At 44.3% G+C, this 25,764-nt stretch overlaps 1 protein-coding gene across 1 annotated transcript in view; it reads right to left on the reverse strand.

The window, feature by feature from the left end:
• Nucleotides 1-6,504: 6,504 nt before the first annotated feature.
• Nucleotides 6,505-25,764, reverse strand: part of LOC137331661 (serine/threonine-protein kinase PAK 2-like) — a 59,654-nt gene continuing 40,394 nt past the window's right edge. Inside the window, exons 7-15 of the mRNA XM_067995601.1 lie at nt 25,520-25,655; nt 15,432-15,495; nt 15,123-15,171; nt 14,332-14,444; nt 13,898-14,015; nt 11,574-11,673; nt 10,809-11,005; nt 9,363-9,500; nt 6,505-8,788 (exon numbers count right to left, since the gene is read on the reverse strand). Coding sequence (XP_067851702.1) covers nt 8,702-8,788; nt 9,363-9,500; nt 10,809-11,005; nt 11,574-11,673; nt 13,898-14,015; nt 14,332-14,444; nt 15,123-15,171; nt 15,432-15,495; nt 25,520-25,655 — 1,002 coding nt within the window. The 3' untranslated portion in view covers nt 6,505-8,701. The remainder of the gene's footprint in view (nt 8,789-9,362; nt 9,501-10,808; nt 11,006-11,573; nt 11,674-13,897; nt 14,016-14,331; nt 14,445-15,122; nt 15,172-15,431; nt 15,496-25,519; nt 25,656-25,764) is intronic.

Genomic DNA, 25,764 nt, shown 5'->3' on the forward strand with positions numbered 1-25,764 from the left:
TGCAAACTTTGAAACATTGACTTGAAATGCCCACCCATGACCCCGACATCTCCAGTTTATGAGCAGGGTAACAGCAGTTGTGACACAAGGGGGTTGAGGAAGGGAGCAGATATTGAGAATCAGAGTGTGTCATTGCACTGTGGACGCGGAGGAAGGTGTGAAATGGTAAACACTGAATGATGCTCTGAGAGTAGAAAGAGGAACACAGTAAATACTGAGGAGCCACAAGAGCCCGTGGGAAATATTGGGAAAGGTGCATCAGTGTGTTGTGAAAGATGTACGAGGGTCTGAGGCAGATACCAACTGGGGTTCAGTGGTGTCAGTTGCTCCTTTAAGGGGTCTCGTACTTTTATGGGAGCAGACCCCTTAAAGGAGCAACTGACACCATTGCCCCAGATCTACTTGCACGGTGACAAAACCCAGAGATGTTACAATAGCAGACCCCTGTGATCCAGACCCAATTCCCCACCTCTCCGAAGCTGGGCCAAACAAACACTTGGGTGAGACAAGATATACTACACTTTCAGCTGCTTTATTTCCCATCAGATGGACACTCAGGACAACAGTTCTGATTGGATTCACTTGTCTTCATCAATATAACTTGTCTATAAAATAATGAACAACATATGTTATCCCACTTTGGTGGGTTGTCCTGCTCAACTTAAGACAGACTAACTCCTCTATATTTGACTCTGTGAAACCGCTTTTTCCGAGGCCATTCTGCCTCAGCAATATCTCTGTTGCAAAAGCTAGACTGTCTTTTAGATGTCTGTAGCTCTGCTTTATTCCTGATTTTTCAGTCAGAAAGAGATCAGAAACCTCCCAACACAATGGGTGTGATGTATTTATCAATTACAGACACATGCAGCCAAATTGCTGCTTGTTTACAATCTGTGAAGAAACATCACAGGCAGCTCATTAGCATCTTAACTAACCACTGACTCAGACACACTATTTGACTTGCCAGAATACACTATGCTTTCAAAACACTTAGGAACATAATTGTAAACAATTTTACAACACCAAGTTATAGTCCAGCAATTTTATTTTAAATTCACAAGCTTTCGGAGGCTTCCTCCTTCCTCAGGTAAAATTGTTTACAATTGTCAACTCCAGTCCATCACCGGCATCTCCACATCTTAGGAACATAGGAACAGGAGTAGGCCATTCAGCCTCTCGAGCCTGCTCCGCCATTTGATAAGATCATAACTGATTTGTGATCTAACTCCAAATACCTGCCTTTGGCCCATATCCCTTAATATCTTTGTTTGGCATAAAGCTATCTATCTCAGATTTAAATTTAGCAAATGAGCTAGTATCAATTGCCGTTTGCGGAAGAGAGTTCCGAACTTCGACCACCCTGTGTGTAGAAATGTTTTCTAATCTCGCTCCTGAAAGATCTGGCTCTAATTTTTAGACTGTGCCCCCCACTCCTAGAATCCCCAACCAGCGGAAATAGTTTCTCTCTATCTCCCCCCCTTAATATCTTATAAACTTCAATCAGATCACCCCTTAACCTTCTAAACTCTAGAAAATACAATTTGTGCAATCTCTCCTCGTAACTTAACCCTTGAAGTCCGGGCATCATTCGAGTAAATCTACGCTGCACTCCCTCCAAGGCCAGTATGTCCTTCCGAAGGTGCTGTGCCCAGAACTGCTCTCAGTACTCCAGGTGCGGTCTAACCAGGGTTTTGTATAGTTGCAGCATACAAACTTCTTCCCCCTTGTACTCCAGTCCTCGAGATATAAAGGCCAGCATTCCATTAGTCTTATTGATTATTTTCTGCACCTGTTCATGACACTTCAATGATCTATGTACCTGAATCCCTAAGTCCCTTTGGACATCCACTGTTTTTAACTTTTTACCATTTAGAAAGTACCCTGTTCTATCCTTTTTTGGTCCAAAGTGGATGACCTCACATTTGCCTACAATGAATTCCATTTGCCACAGTTTTGCCCATTCACCTAATCTATCAATATCCCTTTGTAATTTTGTTTTAATCTACACTGCTGACAATACCACCAATCTTTGTGTCATCGGCAAACTTAGATATGAGACTTTCTATGCCTTCATCTAAGTCATTAATAAATAGTGAATAATTGAGGCCTCAAGACAGATCCCTGCGGGACTCCACTCGTCACATCCTGCCAATGTCAGTACCTACCCATTATCCCTACTCTCTGTCACCTTTCGCTCAGCCAACTTCCTAACCAAGTCCGTACTTTTCCCTCGATTCCATGGACTTCTATCTTAGCTATCAGTCTCTTATGTGGGACCTTATCAAATGCCTTCTGGAAGTCCATATAAATAACATCCATTGACATTCCGCTGTCCACTACTTTAGTCACCTCTTCAAAAAATTCAATCAGGTTTGTCAGGCACAACCTACCTTTCACAAATCCATGCTGGCTCTCTCTGATTAACTGAAAATTCTCGAGGTGTTCAGTCACCCTATCCTTAATTATAGACTCCAGCATTTTCCCCCACAACAGATGTTAGGCTAACTGGTCTATAATTCCCCGGTTTTCCTCTCCTTTCTTAAAAAGCGGAGTGACATGTGCAATTTTCAAATCTAGAGGGACGGTTCCTGAATCTAGAGAACTTTAAAAGATACTTTCTAAATGGTAAAAAGTTAAAAACAGTGGATGTCCAAAAAGACCTGGGGTTCAGGTACATAGATCATTGAAGTGTCATGAACAGGTGCAGAAAATAATCAAGAAGGCTAATGGAATGCTAGCCTTTATATCAAGAGGACTAGAGTACAAGGGGGCAGAAGTTATGCTGCAGCTATACAAAACCCTGGTTGGACCGCACCTGGAGTACTGAGAGCAGTTTTGGGCACAGCACCTTCGGAAGGACATATTGGCCTTGGAGGGAGTGCAGCGTAGGTTTACTAGAATGATACCCGGACTTCAAGGGTTAAGTTACGAGGAGAGATTACACAAATTGGGGTTGTATTCTCTAGAGTTTAGAAGGTTAAGGGGTGATCTGATCAAAGTTTATAAGATATTAAGGGGAACAGATAGGGTGGATAGAGAGAAACTATTTCCGCTGGTTGGGGATTCTAGGAGTAGGGGGCACAGTCTAAAAATTAGAGCCAGACCTTTCAGGAGTGAGATTAGAAAACATTTCTACACACAAAGGGTGGTAGAAGTTTGGAACTCTCTTCTGCAAACGGCAATTGGTACTAGCTCAATTGCTAAATTTAAATCTGAGATAGATAGCTTTTTGGCAGCCAAAGGTATTAAGGGATACGGGCCAAAGGCAGGTATATGGAGTTAGATCACAGATCAGCCATGATCTTATCAAATGGCGGAGCAGGCACGAGGGGCTGAATGGCCTACTCCTGTTCCTATTATAGTTAGGGCATCTGCAATGTGCTCACCTACTTCCTTTAAAACCCTGGGATGGAAACTTTTTAGTTTAAATCTTCTTATGGAGAAAAAAGTCAAAAGATCCTGAACCACGACAGATGGAAAAGGCAGTGAGTGATTCAGGATTAGAGTTTGCAATCCCTGATCCTCATTGCGATCCCACAATAGACATCTGGATCACTTTTTGCTTCTATACGATAAGTAACTTTGCTCGGGGCCAACTTTAACTTGGGGGGAGAAACACTAAGTATCAGTCTTTATCTGGAATCAAATTATTTTCATATTCAACATCAGAGTTTTTCCCACTGTGCACGTGATGCTGAAGAGCCATCTAGTGGCAGAAGTGTATCACTGCGGGCATTACCGTGTAACATGTAGCTTTATAATAGGAAAATCCCAAATAAGCAAATTTTAATCTATTATTTATCTATAAGTAGGTGTATAAAGATGAGGTACTTATTGGACCCACACTCCACCCTGTTCCACCTTGGACTAATACTCCTTTCATCGTCTTTCTTGTTGAAGTTGTACAGTCTTGTTGAAGTTGTACGGGGCATTGGTGAGGCCACACTTGGAGTACTGTGTACAGTTCTGGTCACCCTATTATAGAAAGGATATTATTAAACTAGAAAGAGTGCAGAAAAGATTTACTAGGATGCTACCGGGACTTGATGGTTTGACTTACAGGGAGAGGTTAGACAGACTGGAACTTTATTCCCTGGAGAGTAGGAGGTTAAGGGGTGATCTTATAGAAGTCTATAAAATAATGAGGGGCATAGATAAGGTCGATAGTCAAAATCTTTTCCCAAAGGTAGGGGAGTCTATAACGAGGGGGCACAGAGTTAAGGTGAGAGGGGAGAGATACAAAAGGATCCAGAGGGGCAATTTTTTCACTCAAAGGGTGGTGAGTGTCTGGAACGAGCTGCCAGAGGCAGTAGTAGAGGCGGGTACAATTTTGTCTTTTAAAAAGCATTTGGACAGTTACATGGGTAAGATGGGTATCGAGGGATATGGGCCAAGTGCAGGCAATTGGGACTAGCTCAGTGGTATAAACTGGGCGACATGGACATGTTGGGCCGAAGGGCCTGTTTCCATGTTGTAACTTCTATGATTCTATGATTCTATGATTCTATGCAAACCGACAGCACTGGGTAAGGATATTGGCTACTATGCTGACGTGAAGCCGAGTGGGAAGAAAGCCATCTCTCTGTGACAGGCCTACCCCCTCCAGGTCGCATTCACGAATCAGGACAAATGGTCAATCAACAGCAAACCTGGAGTATGGCCCTGCCTGGTTCAGGTATCAGATTACAGAGTCGGCTACAAAAAGGTGACTCATTTCCAACCTTCTATCACCAGATGCCATCTCGGAACCAGCTGAAGTCAATGGAAAGAGAGAGTCAGGGATGGTGTAAAACGGGCTGCTGATTTGCTCCAAGTCCATTTCGTGCTACTGGCGATGACTAATTCAACATCTGCTTTTTGCACAGTGGAAGAACCTACAGAGGACAGTTTCCAACATCCAAGTGCCAGGCTTACTCATTCTAACATAGGAAAATGATGGACAGGAAAAGGCCTGCTGATCCAGTCAGCAATTGACCATCTTGATGCCACCAACAGCCACGTAAACTTCTGCAAGAGGCAGAAAACCAAAGAAAATGCCCTCGGCCAATTCGGGAAGAAGCAATCCTTTCTGACTCCTGAACGTGATCAAAACAAGTTCCAGGTGACCACAATGACCATGATGTGGAGATGCCGGTGATGGACTGGGGTTGACAATTGTAAACAATTTTACAACACCAAGTTATAGTCCAGCAATTTTATTTGAAATTCACAAGCTTTCGGAGGCTTCCTCCTTCCTCAGGTGAACGTTCACCTGAGGAAGGAGGAAGCCTCCGAAAGCTTGTGAATTTCAAATAAAATTGTTGGACTATAACTTGGTGTTGTAAAATTGTTTACAACAATGACCATGAGACACATTCCCCATTACCCCACCTTTTGTACACTGATATCAGCCCCCAACTAGGAACTCGTCCAGATCCCTTCTGAATTCTTGCAGCTAATCCACACTAACCGCATGAGCCAGCAATTTTATCCAATGGTCGATGACCCTCTAGAAAAGAAAAACCTTCAGACATCTAACCCATCTCAATGATTAGGCCATGCACTCCCATAGCTTCCAGCTTCTTCATGAGGGCAAAAGGCACTAGGTTGAAAACCTTATGGTAATCAACGATATTAGTGCGGTTCCCTTGAGCCTTTCGGCATCGTATGATTTTGTATAAACTTATTTCCTGCTCTATATCTATGAGCGCAAAATCCAGCCTTTTATTGATACCTCAGTGGTCATTCAAAATAACTGATAATACATGACAACCCAAAGAACCACCTTGATAGCCGTTGATATCAGTTCGATTCCATGGTAGTTTTTGGTCTCACTAGGATCTCTCGTCGTTAGAAAGCACAACTGCACTCCTGGAAAACTATGTATGAGTACCTCAAGCAGAATCCTATTTACCAGTGTCAGATGGTAGTACCTGCCCCAGTGTTGACATTAGCCATTTCTACCATTCCCCTCCCCCAGCAATTTTTTTTTGAGTTTGTCATGAATGCCATCCATGACTGCTGTCCTATTGTTAGCTCGGCAGCACGGAGTCTACTTGCTCCTATCCACCTGGTTGGCGAAGGCCTTATATCTCGGCACTGTGAAATTGAATTGTGCTACAGTGAAGATGGGGAATGCTCTGCCAAGGTGCAGGTCTCTGTCGTGGGTGCATGGGAAAGGAAAAATTTGGAGTGAAGAGTGGGCCAGCTACTCGATACCAAAGTTCACAAATAACCATACAATGCACATATCACTCAATTGCAGCTTTAAGTACAACTATCCTCTGATTGAGCTCATTTCAGCTCCACTCTTGCAGCTTTCCCCCCTTGCTTGTGGGCCAATCTCCAGTTCTGCACTGTCAAAAGCTTTGCTAAACTCTAAATATATGTCCACTGACCATTCCAATCTCTTCAAAGTCCAATAGATTTTTCAGATGGGACTTCCTTCCATAAAGCCATGCTCTCATCGTCAATGTGTTTAAATTCTTAAATAAATTGAACACAAAAGAAAATTCCACACAGGCATTTTTCTAAAAATTTTATTTTTAGTATTAATTAGACGAGTCCAAAACCCTAAATCCCCAGTTATATCAGACTCTACTGTTAGGCACTTTAATGGTTGTGTTCAGCCTTTTGTTAGATTTGCTCCTTTTAATACTGCAGTAATAAGCCACACAATTCACCAACACTCGTACTGCTTTGGGAACCATTAGTGAGTTGAGTTGGATATTTTCCATCCAACAGTACTGCCACAATGTGTGAACGGTCATGCTTGTGCATCACTTCCTTATGCTGGTGTAGAGAGTTCTGAAAGGCAGCAGCTCCACAAGCTCAGGGGTGGGGAGAGTAGTCTCTCAGTCAACGAAAGCCAGCAATACTCCCTTGGAGGCAGTACTTTACTGTGGCCAATTTCAGAAGTCCCACGTGGAGTGCTTGAAAACAAGAATTTTGTGCCCCATCACCTTCTACCCATGTGCCCCAACTGCTATACCTGAATTGTTCATGTTCTTCCATTACACACAGGCACCATATGATGTGCTACCTAATGTGGTGACTGCACGTGAGGTGTTGTGTGCTGCGTGAAGTTCGGCTCGATATAATGTGGTGCAGCGCAGTGGCATGCAGCGGCAAGTGCGGTATGTTTGCAACGCAGTGATGTACATGGCACAGTGCATCGGCGGAGGATGGGTGCAGTGCAGAGTGATGTAGGTATGTGTGGAGGGTGTATAAGAAGGTGCTTGCATGGACCATGCATGCATGGGGTGCAGTAAAGACTGATGTGGAGTGCATGCATGGATGGACCATGCACATATTGGGTGCAGTACAGGCTGATGGAGTGCATGCATGGATGGACTGTGCACTCATGGGGTGCATGCGAGGATGGACCTTGCACATATGGGGTGCAGTATAGACAGATGTGGAGTGCGTGCATGGATGGAACATACATGCATGCATGGGGTGCGTGCATGGATGGACCATGCACATGTAGGGTGCAGTATAGACTGATGTGCAGCACTTGACATGCACTCCACATAGCAGGTGTGGTGCACTATGGCCGTGCATGCACGGAGGATGCATTCTACAAAGAGCTGAGGCAATATCTGCAGTGATTCTAAGCAGACGGCACTTTTTAACGTTTGTTAAAACAAGCCACGCGAACAACGTACGGTGTGATGAAAATAAATAAGACTTTGGGGTGCTGAAGGCTACGTGGGTTTGTGCCATCCTGATGTACAGCCTGTATACACCAGAGAGGAATACTGTTCCTTTACAACACTGCCTGAAAACCCTGCTCCGCCTGTACGGACCTGTTCTCACACTAAACATTCAACCCTTTTAATCAGCAGCAGCAGTCTTACTGGGGCTTGGGAGTCAGTGAGGCAATGATCAATGCATCTGACATTAAGACAGTTAATGTACTGTTGCAGCTATAATGCAAACACTGGAGGACATTTGGCAGCTGGGGCAGAAAAGGCTAGTTCCCACTGCAAAAACAAATCAGAAGGTTACCGTAACTTAGGCCGAGTGTCTTAAGGCAAATCTGAATCCATCAACACTCTTGGACAATTATGGTCAGAGAAAAATTAACAGGCTCCTACAGCTCCTTTGTCATTGAGGCTTTACTTGTGAAGACCAATAACAAAAATGATAATCACGCTGATGAGGAGTGTGGAGAGTGAGGAGAGCTCAGTCATCCCACACACAGCCTCTGAAGGTGACCAGGCAGAACTCCAAGTTGTTAGTACAAACAATAAAAAGTACTTCTTTTAAAAAAAACAAGACAGCTACTCAACTTCTCTCCTGAATTCTAACAATGCAATCCGCCACTGAGATACATAATATACAAAAAAAAGAGGCATCAAGCAGAACATCCCAAAGCCCAGCTCACCCGATACAGTACGTAATGTCCATAAGGAAGGACAAGCAACTGGCAGAGCAAACTGCATGCCGGGAAAAGTCCAGATTCCACAGAGGAGGCATCTAACTGTCTTTCGATCTGCAATTCAAGTATTGAAATGTAGAGGGAGGGAAGAGGAACCACATTTTTGAAAAAAAATATAAAAGCAGCATCGACCTTGTTTGCGTGGGTGGCCGGTAACAGGCACGTGCAGTGCCCGTGTGGGACACTGTAGCTGCTCTTCCATGTCAATGCAGACCGTGATACTTGATTCAGATTCTTTGGGGGCAGATGGGGAGGAGTCGGGAGGAGGAGGCTGCCGTCCTAGCGATTGCTCTTCATCGCATCCTTGGCTGCCAGAATCAGCGGCGTCAAACTAGACAAGGGCTTGGCCAGCTTCAGGAACGGATGCTGAAAGAGAGAGAAAAATGTTGAGATCTGGCAGACGCCGAGACTGTGGTCAACTCAAAACAGTACCGGATATAACATCATAGTCCCTCAACACAAGCGGCAAATGCCTACAGGGGCTACCAGTTAGCACATTACTCCCAAGTGACAGCAATCAGTCTCTGTGCGGAGGAAGGAGAGCGAAGCATTCCCAACCATCCCCAAAACGGGGGGGGGAAAGAGAGACAGAGGGGGAAGAAAGCTCTCTGAACTCCATTTTCCCAGTTTGCAAGATCCTCTGGACCAGTTTTCCCTTTTTTGGGGGTTGGGAGATAACCGGGGGGGGGGGGGGGGGGGGAAAAAAAACCTGGCTCCAATTTTCACAGATGGATGGGGATCAGACAGATTCCCACCACCATATATCTATGATGACAGGAAAAAAAACACACACACACACACACACACACACACACAATAAATACAGCAGGGCCTGTTTGGGTGTCGGTGCATGCTGATCTGAATCCTCATGTAACCTTAGGACAAAAATATGATGGGATTGATGCTGGCCTGAAATCTCAAATCAAGGAATAATCCGTACCTGCAGTAGCTCCTTTCCAGACCCTCGTTTTTCCACATCCATCTCCAAACAGCGGTTCAGAAAATCTCGGAAGATTGTGGAGAGCTTCTCTGGATTCTGCAGCTCTGGAGTGCCGTTGGTGGCAATCAGATACAAGGCCTGCAACGTGCACAGATAAATGAAGGAGCGAATGTCAACAAGACATGCCACACCAGAAAGACAGTCCAACCTCATTATAGTTTAATACGGTCCAGTCCTGTCCTCTTCCTTGTATCTGCCAAAGCTCCCATATATTTGAGAGATAAAGAATAAAGATCTAGTGATTAACAGCCTGGTTTCAGATCCTCCAAGTGATTTTGGGCTCTATAGAAAAGAGTCAGTGATGTGGTAAAACTATCCTCCACAATACGCCACCGATGCCTTTACCAACGCAAGATTAGAATGAAAACAGAAAATGCTCAGCAAGTCAGGCAGCATCTGTGGAGAAAGAAACAGAGTTAACATTTCAGGTCGACGACCTTTTGTCAAACTGACGCAAGGTCATCGACCTGAAACGTTAATGCTCGCTCTCTCCACAGATGCTGTCTGACTTGCAGCATTTTCCAGCATTTTCTGTTTTTATTTCAGATTTCCAGCATCCGCGGTATTTCGCTTTTGACAAGCTTTGGAGACTGGAGAACAACTCAGGCTTTTCTAATGCAACAAAAGCAAGGGTTGGCTACAGGCTACCAGATGAGAATAAGGAATTTAGTGTATGAAGCGATAAAGAGGATAAGTGAAGAGGATGGTTGTAATAATGGAGGATTTCAATCAACCTTGGTCTGTTGAGGCATTGATCCATGAGGCCATTGCTGAGGGAGCAGATTTTGCTTGAGGGTGACTGAGTTTGAGTGGAGATGAAATAGAGCCCGACTATTGGCTGCTCAGGTTCTTTCCGAAGAGCAGTCTCAGAGCCTTTGAGTCCTGCTGAACAAGAAGAAAACCCCAAGCAGACTTGCATGATCTCTGCTCATACTTCAAGGGAAAGTAGAGGAGACAGCAAGAAGATAGAAAAGTACAAGATCAGAAAAAATTCTGCAATCCTTTGGCTGGTCCCAAAAACAAACACCCCTCACTCCCTCAAATAGCTATCTAGTTCGCCCTAAACCTTTTCCGCACTATTTGTCTCCATTATTTCCCTGTACAGTCCATTCCACACATTCACCACCCTCTATAGTTAAATCTAAACAGTCTGTGCACTGTCCCCGTTTCCATATTGAGCCATGTCTCCTGATTCTGGAGCATGGGGCAATCTCAAATACATAAAGAAACTTGAATACTTCAGTAGTATCTCCCTGAGCTTTCCCTTCTCCAGAATAAACAATCCCAGGCTCTTCAACCTCTACTTATAGCTCAGTTGCCTTAAGCCTGGTGCCATGCTCTGTCTCTCCATCTGGACGCAACAAGATCGCAAGGTTGTAGACTCACCCTCAGCGGATTCTCGTTTAGGTAAGGGGGCTCTCCTTCCACCATTTCAATGGCCATGATTCCCAGTGACCAGATATCAACCTTGGGGCCGTAGGCTTTCCTTGTCACCACCTCTGGTGCCATCCAGTAAGGTGTGCCCACCATGGTGCTGCGCTTGCTTTGCTCTGGTGTGATCTGGGCACAGAACCCAAAGTCAGCTGTATGGACACAAGAGAAACAATGGCATCAATGTTAAAACATTTGGGTGGGATAACAAGTTTCCCTACTTGTGTGCTTAAGCTAAGTGAGGAGTGGGAGCAATTAAACTACCAGCCATCAGCAGAAACAGGGGAGAGATTCTGGAAAATTATTCCTCAGGGTTCAGCTTCAGTGGGTACATGAGTTTCTTGGAGTCGGGCTACACACAGTAAGTGGGAGAGTATGCCCATCACCATCTCTGTGGATGCAATTCCATTTAAACTAGCCGATTTATGGAAGGGTGATGAGCAAAAACTGTGTAAGCTTTACAACAGAGGCCTACAAAATGTAGCCTTGGTCTTTATTCAGAACTGCTAAAACGGCATCACAAAAAACTGCTACATCGGAGGAGCAGCCAAATGGAGATCGACTCTAAATAAAACGGAGCAAAAATAAGGAAATTACAAAATAAAGTTCTGTTATACCTTCTGTACAGTTCTCAAGTCTCCAGCTCATAAATCCAGGCTCAATTTAATTGCAGGGATATGTGAATTTCAGCAGAAGGGTTTGGGTTAAATAGTTACTCACTGAGCTTCACCGATCCGTCCATTCCCAGCAGCACGTTATCACTCTTGATGTCTCTGTGAATGACCTGGTTCGCGTGCAGGAACTCCAATGCTTGTAGGCACTGCCCAGAGGGAAAACAAAGATGGTCACTGCATTGCACTCAATAAGTTCACTTGCTCAGATCTCACATAAAATCTAAGAGATAGAGACACTGACTGTAGACACATTCCGATTAGATTATCCCTTTGAAGGAGCAGTTGTAGGGGCACTTTGACCAAAATTGCCAGAAGTAGCAAAATCTCTGCAAAAACTGTGCTGTACTCCAGGATCAGATGGTCACATCCCACAAATGTCAGCAACATTTTATTGCCAACTTCATCATCTTTCTCCACCCACCCGCCACTCTCCTGAAGACTTTGCTTCATGCTGGAGTACAGTTCCACAAGCACCAGTTGCTGCCCAGTTCCTTATCCAAAGAGTCACTCTTTATGTGAGTGTTGACAGGATTTGACTGATCCTGGAGTTTGGTGAGAGACATTAAGCCAAGTCTGAAATGGTCCTCATCTGCTATGTACTTTCCAGTCGGGGTCAATTGATAGCAGTCAGGAGTAGGCTGCTGCCGCAACAATGCAGGGGGGGCTGAAGCCAATTGTAGGGCTTCTATTACCAGCTCAGCTGAAATAAGGTATCGGTCTTTAACAACTGGGGCACTGGAAGAGCTATTGGCAATTTTCTTTGAAATGCAGGTCAACTCCATACTCTATGTATTGGTCAGTGTAGTCTATGGGGGAATATTTCTTGGTCACCTGCCTCAGTCTTCTGTACTCCACTGGAGCAACATTGCTTACAGTGGAGGCCATAATATAGAGACCTACTCCTGGCTCTCACGATATATTATCAATTTCATTTATAAATCCCTCCATTGCTTTGCCCCACCTTAGGTGCATAACCTCCTCCTGCCTTACTCTCCGCCTGTGCTCTTCAGTTCTTTAATTCTTCATCTCATCAATGTCCCCCTCCCTCTCCATTCTACCATCAGTGGCAGAGCCTCCAACAGCCCAGGCCCGACTCCTCCTCTATTCTACCATCCGTGGCAGAGCCTCCAACAGCCCAGGCCCGACCTCCCTCTCCATTCTACCATCAGTGGCAGAGCCTCCAACAGCCCAGGCCCGACCTCCCTCTCCATTCTACCATCAGTGGCAGAGCCTCCAACAGCCCAGGCCTGACCCCCCCCCTCCATTCTACCATCAGTGGCAGGACCTCCAACTGCTCTGGTCCTTCCCTGTTCACCTTTAAAAGCCTCCTTTGCTCTTTCCCTTCCAGCCTCTGAAGCGTCGTGAGGCATGTTCTCAGGTGTTATTCAATGCAAGTAATTGTTTTGCAAATCACACACAAGCTCAATTTTCGAAAAGGAATTTGTGAGCAATCAAATCCAAAATTTGTGCAGCCTTCACAACTGTTCAACTAAATGTGAAAAGGAGCACAAGACAGAATTTCACCCGCTACCAAGAATCCATTAAATTTATTCCCCTCTTTTGTTTAAATACAGAGCAGGGTACAGAAGGAAGAATGGAGGAAAGTTTCAGCATCGCACTGGTGAAATTTTTTTTTAAAAAAGCTCTTGAACTCTAGATGGCAGGGCTATGGGGAAAGAGCAAGGGAGTGCGATTAATTGGATAACTCTTTCAAAGAGCCTGCACAGGCACGATGGGCCGAATTGGCTCCTCCTGTGCTGTATCTACGATACTATGGATGCTGTTGGTGATTGCTCTCCGCTGAGGAACGTCATTGGCTGAGAGAGATAAGGAACTGGAGAGTGGGCGAACGGAGGGTGGTGGGTGGGGCGAATGGAGGGTGGTGGGTGGGGCGAATGGAGGGTGGTGGGTGGGGCGAAGGAACAATACAAAACACAGGATGGGAAGACATCTCGCAGGACCATTTGATGTTAGTTTAAACAAAAATGGTGTTCCATGGGTTTTGGCAAACGTCAACTGTAGGGATTAAGAGAACTACAAATGAGGAAAATCAGAAATAAGATCTGAAAATGCTGGAATTCACAGGTGAGTCGACATCTTGTTTTTGAACTGAGGAACCAAGGAGAGGGGCTGAAACCTACAATGCAGGACTGAAGTTCTGATGAAGCAGCTCACCCTGGCCTGCCAACATTCGTGGTTCTCTTACTCACCGCAGGGAAGTGAAAACAAATGAAGATGAAACAATATTCCTCAACTTAGACTATCACAGTCACCATTCCTGGATCACAAATGATGGATCAGTAGGAGTTTGTGGCCTTGGAGAAGGAATGTGTGAAAGAATTGAAAGGGGGTTTTCAAATGTGCACTCACCTCCCTGCACACTGCAGCAATCTGTGCCTCATCCATACAGGTTTCTGTAACGACGTCAGTCAGTGAACCTCCAGCCAGATATTCCATCACAACACACAGCTCATCACCCACCAGGTAGCTAGGACAAAAACAGAGAGCCTTGTCACTCACTGGTTTACTACACCAAGAGTACATACAGATTACAAATACATGGAAAGCTCCCCACTGGATTGTCAGCACTGGTTAGACCCCTCTTCCCCTGTGGTGCACCACACTGGCACATGGAGAGGCAACAGCTCAGATTTACCATACGCAAGGCCCCAGTTTCACATGAGGCCATTGGGGAGAGGTATCCAAGGAGGAATTATTCACCACGTTTCCTTGTGACATGGATGCAAAGCCCAAAGAAGGTTCTGACCAGAGGTATGCAGAGGGTCCTGTTCTCTCCCAGTTACCTGTCCAGGAAGTTGACGATGTTGCTGTTCTTCAGTTCTTTCATCACCAGAATCTCATTGATGATCAGCTCTTTCTTTGGCTGTTTCTGCAGGTTGATCTGTTTGATTGCCACCTGGGAAAGCAAATACATAACATACTCATGCTGCATCTGTCTGACGTCCCACTGCACAGGTGTTACAAATACAGACACTCAAAGGGAGTTCCATATTGGCAGCAGCATGCCCTTCAATCCTATTACTATCCATTCACTAAACGGACTGATATAAAAATAATCTAGATGGGTTTTCTCAACCTGTGCCGACAATTGTCCAACACTGGATGGATATAGGCCTTGATGACTGTCTACAGGAGGGGCAAGAGAAGAACCATTTATGTCAATTTTCAGAAAGAACTTCATGGAAAAACCTCAAAGATCTGGTTTGTCACTCTGCAACGAGGACTCACATGACTGTAGGATCAGACCCATTGAGGTCTTGCCAGGCACTGCATAGCCAAGCAGCACTTCTTGCTGCTTTGCAGAACTCTTCACAATACACTAATTAGCCAACTTCACTCCCAATGGGCAATAAAAGACAAGCACCTTCTCAGAGATCTATAATGGGCAACCGTCCAAGTAAAACAGACTTCCAGCACTTACAACTCACAGCTCGTGAGTAAGGTGTGTCCGAGCACTCGGTAACAGACAGCCCCCAAATCTATCTTAGCACCTGGAAGCAGACAGCCCCCAAGTCCAATTTAGCGTTCAGTAACAGACAGCTCCTGAGTTTAACATCTCTCAGCAGTAACATACCTCCTGTCCTGTTGCCACATCAATGGCTGTGAACACTGTCCCAGAAGCACTGTAAGAAAACAGATATAGTGAGAAAATCACAAAGTATTCCTGTAACCATGCACTTATGAATTACTACCCTGATCACTGAAAAGTACAAACTGGATTCTGGACTTAGAAAGGGGAGTGTTAAAATGGGGACACAGCTATGATCTGGGGCCTTTTAGGAGAAATTGGAATGTTAAATGGTCTCTTATCCACCGTTGAACTTTAAACGAGTGCATCCAGCCCGGCAATGATTCACACAGGAGGCGAAGAACCAGCACTCACCCCTGCCCGATTTTCTCAAATCTGGTGTATTTCTTCTTCGGATCTCCGACACTCACAATACTTCCTGTAACAAAGATACACAATTGAGGTTAATGTAAAGAATACAACATAAAGCCTCAGGACTTTCAAGCAGCCCACAGATGATGCACCGTGACAGCTATGATAAATGTTATCTTCTGTGAGTGTATAGTCCTTTTGTACAATCAAAATCCATTTCTACATCTCCCACCTAGAAAAAAGTCCTTCATCACAATGAGAGATTACACCACCCAGTGCTCTCTTATGGTTGCAGTGAATCTCCCTATCCCTTCCGCCAGCCTGTGCGATTATACGCATCATCAAACTCCCATCTCCCCAAAGAACAGAGCTCAATTACAATAATTAAACAGGAACATAGGAACAGGAGTAGGTCAATCAGCCCCTTGAGCCTGTTCTGCCATTCAATTAGATCACGGCTGGTCAGTACCTTAACTCGCCTTGGTTCGAGAACCCTTAATACCCTTACCTAATACAATCCATCAATCTTAGTTTTGAAATTTTCAATTGACCTAGACTCAACAGCGTTTTGGGGGAACAGGGTTCCAGATTTCATCTATCCTTTGTGTGAAGTGCTGCCTGACATCACCCCTGAACGACCTAGCTCTAATTTCAAGGTTATGCCCCTAAATCTGGACTCCAACAGAGGATATAGTGTTGCTCCATCTACCCTATCAAATTGTTTTATTACCTTAAAACATCTCAATTTGCTCATCCCTTAATCTTCTATACTCAAGGGAATATAAGCCTAGTTTATAAAACCAGTCCTCATAATTTAACTCTTTTAGCCCTGGTATAATTCTGGTAAACCTGTGCTGCACCTCCTCAAAGCCAACATATCCTTCCTGAGATGCGGTGCCCAGAATTGAATGCAGTACTCTGGAGCTTTCATAGTCCCATCTCCACAATCGACAGTGCACAATTACAGTCAGTGTCAATCTCCACAATATGATGTGGAGATGCCGGTGATGGACTGGGGTGGACAAATGTAAGGAACCTTACAACACCAGGTTATAGTCCAACAATTTTATTTTAAAATCACGATCTTTCGGAGATTATCTCCTTCGTCAGGTGAGTAAGTGAGCCTGACGAAGGAGATAATCTCCGAAAGCTTGTGATTTTAAAATAAAATTGTTGGACTATAACCTGGTGTTGTAAGATTCCTTACATTTGTCCACAATAGAAAGTGCACAATTACAGTGTCAATCCCCACAGTGCACCATTACAGTCAGTGTCAATCCCCACAATGCACCATTACTGTCAGTGTCAATCTCCACAATGCACCATTACAGTCAGTGTCAATCCCCACAATGCACCATTACAGTCAGTGTCAATCCCCACAATGCACCATTACAGTCAGTGTCAATCCCCACAATGCACAATTACAGTCTGTCAATCCCCACAATGCACAATTACAGTCTGTCAATCCCCACAATGCACAATTACAGTCTGTCAATCCCCACAATGCACAATTACAGTCAGTGTCAATCCGAACAATGCACCATTACAGTCAGTGTCAATCTCCACAATGCACCATTACAGTCAGTGTCAATCCCCACAATGCACCATTACAGTCAGTGTCAATCCCCACAATGCACAATTACAGTCAGTGTCAATCCCCACAATGCACAATTACGGTCAGTGTCAATCCCCACAATGCACCATTACAGTCAGTGTCAATCTCCACAATGCACAATTACAGTCAGTGTCAATCCCCACAATGCACAATTACAGTCAGTGTCAATCCCCACAATGCACAATTACAGTCAGTGTCAATCCCCACAATGCACAATTACAGTCAGTGTCAATCCCCACAATGCACAATTACAGTCAGTGACAATCCCCACAATGCACCATTACAGTCAGTGTCAATCTCCACAATGCACGGTGCACAATTACAGTCAGTGTCAATCCCCACAATGCACAATTACAGTCTGTCAATCCCCACAATGCACAATTACAGTCAGTGTCAATCCCCACAATGTACAATTACAGTCAGTGACAATCCCCACAAAGCACCATTACAGTCAGTGTCAATCTCCACAATGCACGGTGCACAATTACAGTCAGTGTCAATCTCCACAATGCACAATTACGGTCAGTGTCAATCTCCACAATGCACAATTAGTGTCAATCTCCCATTACCCCAATGCAGTGCTCAATTACAGTCAGTCAATCTCCCATCTCCCCAATACACAATGGCACAGTGCACAATTACAGTCAGTGTCAATCTCCACAATACACAATTACAGTCAGTGTCAATCTCCACAATACACAGTGCACAATTACAGTCAGTGTCAATCCCCACAATGCACAATTACAGTCAGTGTCAATCCCCACAGTGCACAATTACAGTCAGTGTCAATCTCCACAATACACAATTACAGTCAGTGTCAATCTCCACAATACACAATTACAGTCAGTGTCAATCTCCACAATACACAGTGCACAATTACAGTCAGTGTCAATCCCCACAAAGCACAATTACAGTCAGTGTCAATCCCCACAATGCACAATTACAGTTAGTGTCAATCCCCACAATGCACAATTACAGTCAGTGTCAATCTCCACAATGCACAATTACAGTCAGTGTCAATCCCCACAATACACAATTACAGTCAGTGTCAATCCCCACGATGCACAAACACAGTCAGTGTCAATCCCCACAATGCACAAACACAGTCAGTGTCAATCCCCACAATGCACAATTACAGTCAGTGACAATCCCCACAATGCACCATTACAGTCAGTGTCAATCTCCACAATGCACGGTGCACCATTACAGTCAGTGTCAATCTCCACAATGCACGGTGCACAATTACAGTCAGTGTCAATCTCCACAATGCACAATTACAGTCTGTCAATCCCCACAATGCACAATTACGGTCAGTGTCAATCTCCACAATGCACAATTACGGTCAGTGTCAATCTCCACAATGCACAATTAGTGTCAATCTCCCATCTCCCCAATGCACAATGGCACAGTGCACAATTACAGTCAGTGTCAATCTCCACAATACACAGTGCACAATTACAGTCAGTGTCAATCCCCACAAAGCACAATTACAGTCAGTGTCAATCCCCACACTGCACAATTACAGTCAGTGTCAATCCCCACAGTGCACAATTACAGTCAGTGTCAATCCCCACAGTGCACAATTACAGTCAGTGTCAATCCCCACAGTGCACAATTACAGTCAGTGTCAATCTCCACAATACACAATTACAGTCAGTGTCAATCCCCACAATGCACAAACACAGTCAGTGTCAATCCCCACAATGCACAATTACAGTCAGTGACAATCCCCACAATGCACCATTACAGTCAGTGTCAATCCCCACAATGCACCATTACAGTCAGTGTCAATCTCCACAATGCACGGTGCACAATTACAGTCAGTGTCAATCTCCACAATGCACAATTACGGTCAGTGTCAATCTCCACAATGCACAATTACGGTCAGTGTCAATCTCCACAATGCACAATTAGTGTCAATCTCCCATTACCCCAATGCAGTGCTCAATTACAGTCAGTCAATCTCCCATCTCCCCAATGCACAATGGCACAGTGCACAATTACAGTCAGTGTCAATCCCCACAATGCACAATTACAGTCAGTGTCAATCTCCACAATAGACAGTGCACAATTACAGTCAGTGTCAATCCCCACAATGCACAATTACAGTCAGTGTCAATCCCCACAGTGCACAATTACAGTCAGTGTCAATCTCCACAACACACAATTACAGTCAGTGTCAATCCCCACAACGCACAAATACAGTCAGTGTCAATCCCCACAACGCACAATTACAGTCAGTGTCAATCCCCACAACGCACGGTGCACCATTACAGTCAGTGTCAATCTCCACAATGCACAATTACAGTCTGTCAATCTCCACAATGCACAATTACAGTCAGTGTCAATCCCCACAATGCACAATTACAGTCAGTGTCAATCCCCACAATGCACAATTACAGTCAGTGTCAATCCCCACAATGCACAATTACAGTCAGTGTCAATCCCCACAATGCACAATTACAGTCAGTGTCAATCTCCACAATGCACAATTACAGTCAGTGTCAATCTCCACAATGCACCATTACAGTCAGTGTCAATCCCCACAATGCACCATTACAGTCAGTGTCAATCCCACAATGCACCATTACAGTCAGTGTCAATCCCCACAATGCACCATTACGGTCAGTGTCAATCCCCACAATGCACCATCACGGTCAGTGTCAATCCCCACAATGCACCATTACGGTCAGTTTCAATCTCCACAATGCAGAATTAGTGTCAATCTCCCATTACACCAATGCAGTGCTCAATTACAGTCAGTCAATCTCCCATCTCCCCAATGCACAATGGCACAGTGCACAATTACAGTCAGTGTCAATCCCCACAGTGCACAATTACAGTCAGTGTCAATCTCCACAACACACAATTACAGTGTCAATCCCCACAACGCACAAATACAGTCAGTGTCAATCCCCACAACGCACAATTACAGTCAGTGTCAATCCCCACAACGCACGGTGCACCATTACAGTCAGTGTCAATCTCCACAATGCACAATTACAGTCTGTCAATCTCCACAATGCACAATTACAGTCAGTGTCAATCCCCACAATGCACAATTACAGTCAGTGTCAATCCCCACAATGCACAATTACAGTCAGTGTCAATCCCCACAATGCACAATTACAGTCAGTGTCAATCCCCACAATGCACAATTACAGTCAGTGTCAATCTCCACAATGCACAATTACAGTCAGTGTCAATCTCCACAATGCACCATTACAGTCAGTGTCAATCCCCACAATGCACCATTACAGTCAGTGTCAATCCCACAATGCACCATTACAGTCAGTGTCAATCCCCACAATGCACCATTCCGGTCAGTGTCAATCCCCACAATGCACCATCACGGTCAGTGTCAATCCCCACAATGCACCATTACGGTCAGTGTCAATCTCCACAATGAAGAATTAGTGTCAATCTCCCATTACACCAATGCAGTGCTCAATTACAGTCAGTCAATCTCCCATCTCCCCAATGCACAATGGCACAGTGCACAATTACAGTCAGTGTCAATCTCCACAATACACAGTGCACCATTACAGTCAGTGTCAATCTCCACAACAGTCAGTGCCAATCCCCACAATGCACAATTACAGTCAGTGTCAATCCCCACAGTGCACAATTACAGTCAGTGTCAATCCCCACAGTGCACAATTACAGTCAGTGTCAATCCCCACAACGCACAAATACAGTCAGTGTCAATCCCCACAACGCACAATTACAGTCAGTGTCAATCCCCACAACGCACAAATACAGTCAGTGTCAATCCCCACAACGCACAAATACAGTCAGTGTCAATCCCCACAATGCACAATTAGTCAGTGTCAATCTCCACAACGCACAAATACAGTCAGTGTCAATCTCCACAATGCAGAATTAGTGTCAATCTCCCATTACCCCAATGCAGTGCTCAATTACAGTCAGTCAATCTCCCATCTCCCCAATGCACAATGGCACAGTGCACAATTACAGTCAGTGTCAATCTCCACAAGACACAGTGCACCATTACAGTCAGTGTCAATCTCCACAATAGACAGTGCACCATTACAGTCAGTATCAATCTCCACAACGCACAATTACAGTCAGTGTCAATCTCCACAATACACAATTACAGTCAGTGTCAATCTCCACAATACACAATTACAGTCAGTGTCAATCTCCACAATACACAATTACAGTCAGTATCAATCTCCACAACGCACAATTACAGTCAGTGTCAATCCCCACAATGCACAATTACAGTCAGTGTCAATCCCCACAGTGCACAATTACAGTCAGTGTCAATCCCCACAACGCACAATTACGGTCAGTGTCAATCTCCACAATGCACAATTACGGTCAGTGTCAATCTCCACAATGCACAATTACAGTCAGTGTCAATCCCCACAATGCACAATTACAGTCAGTGTCAATCCCCACAATGCACCATTACGGTCAGTGTCAATCTCCACAATGCACAATTACGGTCAGTGTCAATCCCCACAATGCACCATTACGGTCAGTGTCAATCTCCACAATGCACCATTACGGTCAGTGTCAATCTCCACAATGCAGAATTAGTGTCAATCTCCCATTACCCCAATGCAGTGCTCAATTACAGTCAGTCAATCTCCCATCTCCCCAGTGCACAATTACAGTCAGTGTCAATCTCCACAATACACAGTGCACCATTACCGTCAGTGTCAATCTCCACAATGCACAATTACAGTCAGTGTCAATCCCCACAACGCACAATTACAGTCAGTGTCAATCTCCACAATACACAATTACAGTCAGTGTCAATCCCCACAACGCACAATTACAGTCAGTGTCAATCCCCACAACGCACAATTACAGTCAGTGTCAATCTCCACAACGCACAATTACAGTCAGTGTCAATCTCCACAACGCACAATTAGTCAGTGTCAATCCCCACAACGCACAATTACAGTCAGTGTCAATCTCCACAACGCACAATTACAGTCAGTGTCAATCTCCACAACGCACAATTACAGTCAGTGTCAATCCCCACAACGCACAAATACAGTCAGTGTCAATCTCCACAATAGACAGTGCACCATTACAGTCAGGTTCAATCTCCACAATACACAATTACAGTCAGTGTCAATCTTCACAGTGCACAATTACAGTCAGTGTCAATCTCCACAACGCACAAATACGGTCAGTGTCAATCCCCACAATGCACAATTACAGTCAGTGTCAATCCCCACAACGCACAAATACGGTCAGTGTCAATCCCCACAATGCACAATTACAGTCAGTGTCAATCCCCACAATGCACAATTACAGTCAGTGTCAATCCCCACAATGCACAATTACAGTCAGTGTCAATCCCCACAATGCACAATTACAGTCAGTGTCAATCCCCACAATGCACAATTACAGTCAGTGTCAATCCCCACAATGCACAATTACAGTCAGTGTCAATCCCCACAATGCACCATTACAGTCAGTGTCAATCCCCACAATGCACCATTAGTCAGTGTCAATCCCCACAATGCACCATTATGGTCAGTGTCAATCCCCACAATGCACCATTACGGTCAGTGTCAATCCCCACAATGCACAATTACGGTCAGTGTCAATCTCCACAATGCACAATTCGTGTCAATCTCCCATTACCCCAATGCAGTGCTCAATTACAGTCAGTCAATCTCCCATCTCCCCAATGCACAATGGCACAGTTCACAATTACAGTCAGTGTCAATCTCCACAATGCACAATTACAGTCAGTGTCAATCCCCACAATGCACAATTACAGTCAGTGTCAATCCCCACAATGCACAATTACAGTCAGTGTCAATCCCCACAATGCACAATTACAGTCAGTGTCAATCCCCACAATGCACAATTACAGTCAGTGTCAATCCCCACAATGCACAATTACAGTCAGTGTCAATCCCCACAATGCACAATTACAGTCATTGTCAATCTCCACAACGCACAATTACAGTCAGTGTCAATCTCCACAACGCACAATTACAGTCAGTGTCAACTCCACAATACACAATTACAGTCAGTGTCAACTCCACAATGCACAATTACAGTCAGTGTCAATCTCCACAACGCACAATTACAGTCAGTGTCAATCCCCACAACGCACAATTACAGTCAGTGTCAATCTCCACAATGCACAATTAGTGTCAATCTCCCATCTCCCCAATGCACAGTGCACAATTACAGTCAGTGTCAATCTCCACAATACACAGTGCACAATTACAGTCAGTGTCAATCTCCACAATACACAGTGCACAATTACAGTCAGTGTCAATCTCCACAATATGATGTGGAGATGCCGGTGATGGACTGGGGTGGACAAATGTAAGGAATCTTACAACACCAGGTTATAGTCCAGCAATTTTATTTTAAAATCACAAGCTTTCGGAGATTATCTCCTTCGTCAGGTGAGTGAGTGAGCCTGATGAAGGAGATAATCTCCGAAAGCTTGTGATTTTAAAATAAAATTGTTGGACTATAACCTGGTGTTGTAAGATTCCTTACATATGTCCACAATACCAAGTTATAGTCCAACAATTTTATTTTAAATTCACAAGCTTTCGGAGGCTTCCCCCTTCGTCAGGTGAACGATGTGAAAAAATCACCTGACGAAGGGGGAAGCCTCCGAAAGCTTGTGAATTTAAAATAAAATTGCTGGACTATAACTTGGTGTTGTAAAATTGTTTACAATTGTCAACCCCAGTCCATCACCGGCATCTCCACATCTTGTCCACAATAGACAGTGCACAATTACAGTCAGTGTCAATCTCCACAATAGACAGTGCACAATTACAGTCAGTGTCAATCTCCACAATGCACCATTACAGTCAGTGTCAATCTCCACAATGCACCATCACAGTCAGTGTCAATCTCCACAATGCACCATCAGTCAGTGTCAATCTCCACAATACACAGTGCACAATTACAGTCAGTGTCAATCTCCACAATACACAGGACACAATTACAGTCAGTGTCAAACTCCACAATACACGGTGCACAATTACAGTCAGTGTCAATCTCCACAATACACTGTACACAATTACAGTCAGTGTCAATCCCCACAATGCAGTGCTCAATCACAGTCAGTCAATCGCCCATCTCCCCAATGCACAGTGCTCAATTAGAGTCAGGATCAACAGCATCATCTCTGCCAAAGTCCAGAACTGAGTCAGGGTCAATCTCCCCATCTCTCCAGTGCACAGTACTCCATCACAATCCTGTGCCAATTTTATTAAATGTGTGGATTTGTCTTGTTTCATTTTAACCAGCGTTAAGGTGGTGGCTGCTGTTCAAGAAATCGATGGGGTTCTCTGATCGTGTTTGTCTGATATATTGAGCAAATCTTGAGGCAGAATTGGTTACTCCAAGATGGGATGGTGTGAACTTTAACAAGCACCCAAATTCCATATGTATATATCTATGTTGTTAAACAGAGCCTCCATATTTATATTAATTTTAAAATGATTACATTGGTTTGATACCCGAGGTTTAAACAAATCAAGTAATTTAAACTGGGACACGAAAGAAGTAATGAAGTTGTTTCAAAATTCTGCTGATTAATTCATAAAGAAATCTCTCAATGGATTCCTTACCTGGGAGATAAGGCACAATGATACCAAAAATGTCAGAGGATGAAAAGTGGCAGAATCTGTCACTCAGGGGCTTTTGTTTTAGATCTTAAGTTCCACAAGGTGATCCTTTCAGTGCAGTCTTGTCACATGTTTTAACAGTGCTTATCTGTCATAGTTAGTGTCACCCTAACCCAATATTTACCTCATCTCGATACAGGTGTCAGAATTACTGGATCACATTATCTCCACCATTACAACACTCCTACACACGCTGCAATTTGTATAAGCACTGTCCGTAACGCTAAGCTTTCCAAGCACTCTACAAGCTGCACTGTACAACACAATGAAATAAGTGAGATCCCCACTTGATCTGACACATAAAACACCAGTGCCTTCAGTACCAGTACAAGCTGCCGCTAAATACCTTGCTTCATAACCACATCTGATGGTTGCAGCAACAAGACATCATGATTAATGCAGAGGTTCCCTTGCACAATGTAGGAACCAATTTGCGCACAGCAACCTCCCACAAACAGCAATGTGATAATGACCAGATAATCTGTTTTTTTATTAATGTTGGGGGATAAATATTGGCCAGGAGACTTGGGAGGACTCCCCTGCTCTTCATCGAAATAGTGTCATGGAATCTTTTATGTCCACCTGAAGGGGGCAGACGGGGCCTCAGTTTAAAGTATCATCTGAAAGACGGCACCTCTGACAGTGCAGCACTCCCTCAATACTGCACTCGAGTATCAGCCTAGAATTTGTGCTCAACTCTCTGGAGTGCGACTTGAACCCACAACCTTTTAACTCGGAGGCGAGAGTGCTACCCACCGAGCCATAGCTGACGACATGATTAATGTAGAGGTTCTCTTGCACTGAGTTAAACGCTGAACACTTACTCAATTTTTCCATAATCTCATCATCTGTCATCTTTGTTTTCTTTTTCATTTTGTCCAATCCCTTTGACGTGCCATCGCCATCTGGTTCTCTGCTGGCAGGAGGTGGGATGGGATCAATAACAGACCGCGTGTAAACCTAAGAAGAAAATAGTGCAATGAGGTAATGCTGATATACAGAGTACACACACACTGTGGAACAAGTAACACACATACACCCTCCCTTTTTAAAACTTTTTAAAATTTAC

Source organism: Heptranchias perlo, chromosome 13 (assembly GCF_035084215.1).
Source record: "Heptranchias perlo isolate sHepPer1 chromosome 13, sHepPer1.hap1, whole genome shotgun sequence".
Lineage (NCBI taxonomy): Eukaryota > Metazoa > Chordata > Chondrichthyes > Hexanchiformes > Hexanchidae > Heptranchias > Heptranchias perlo.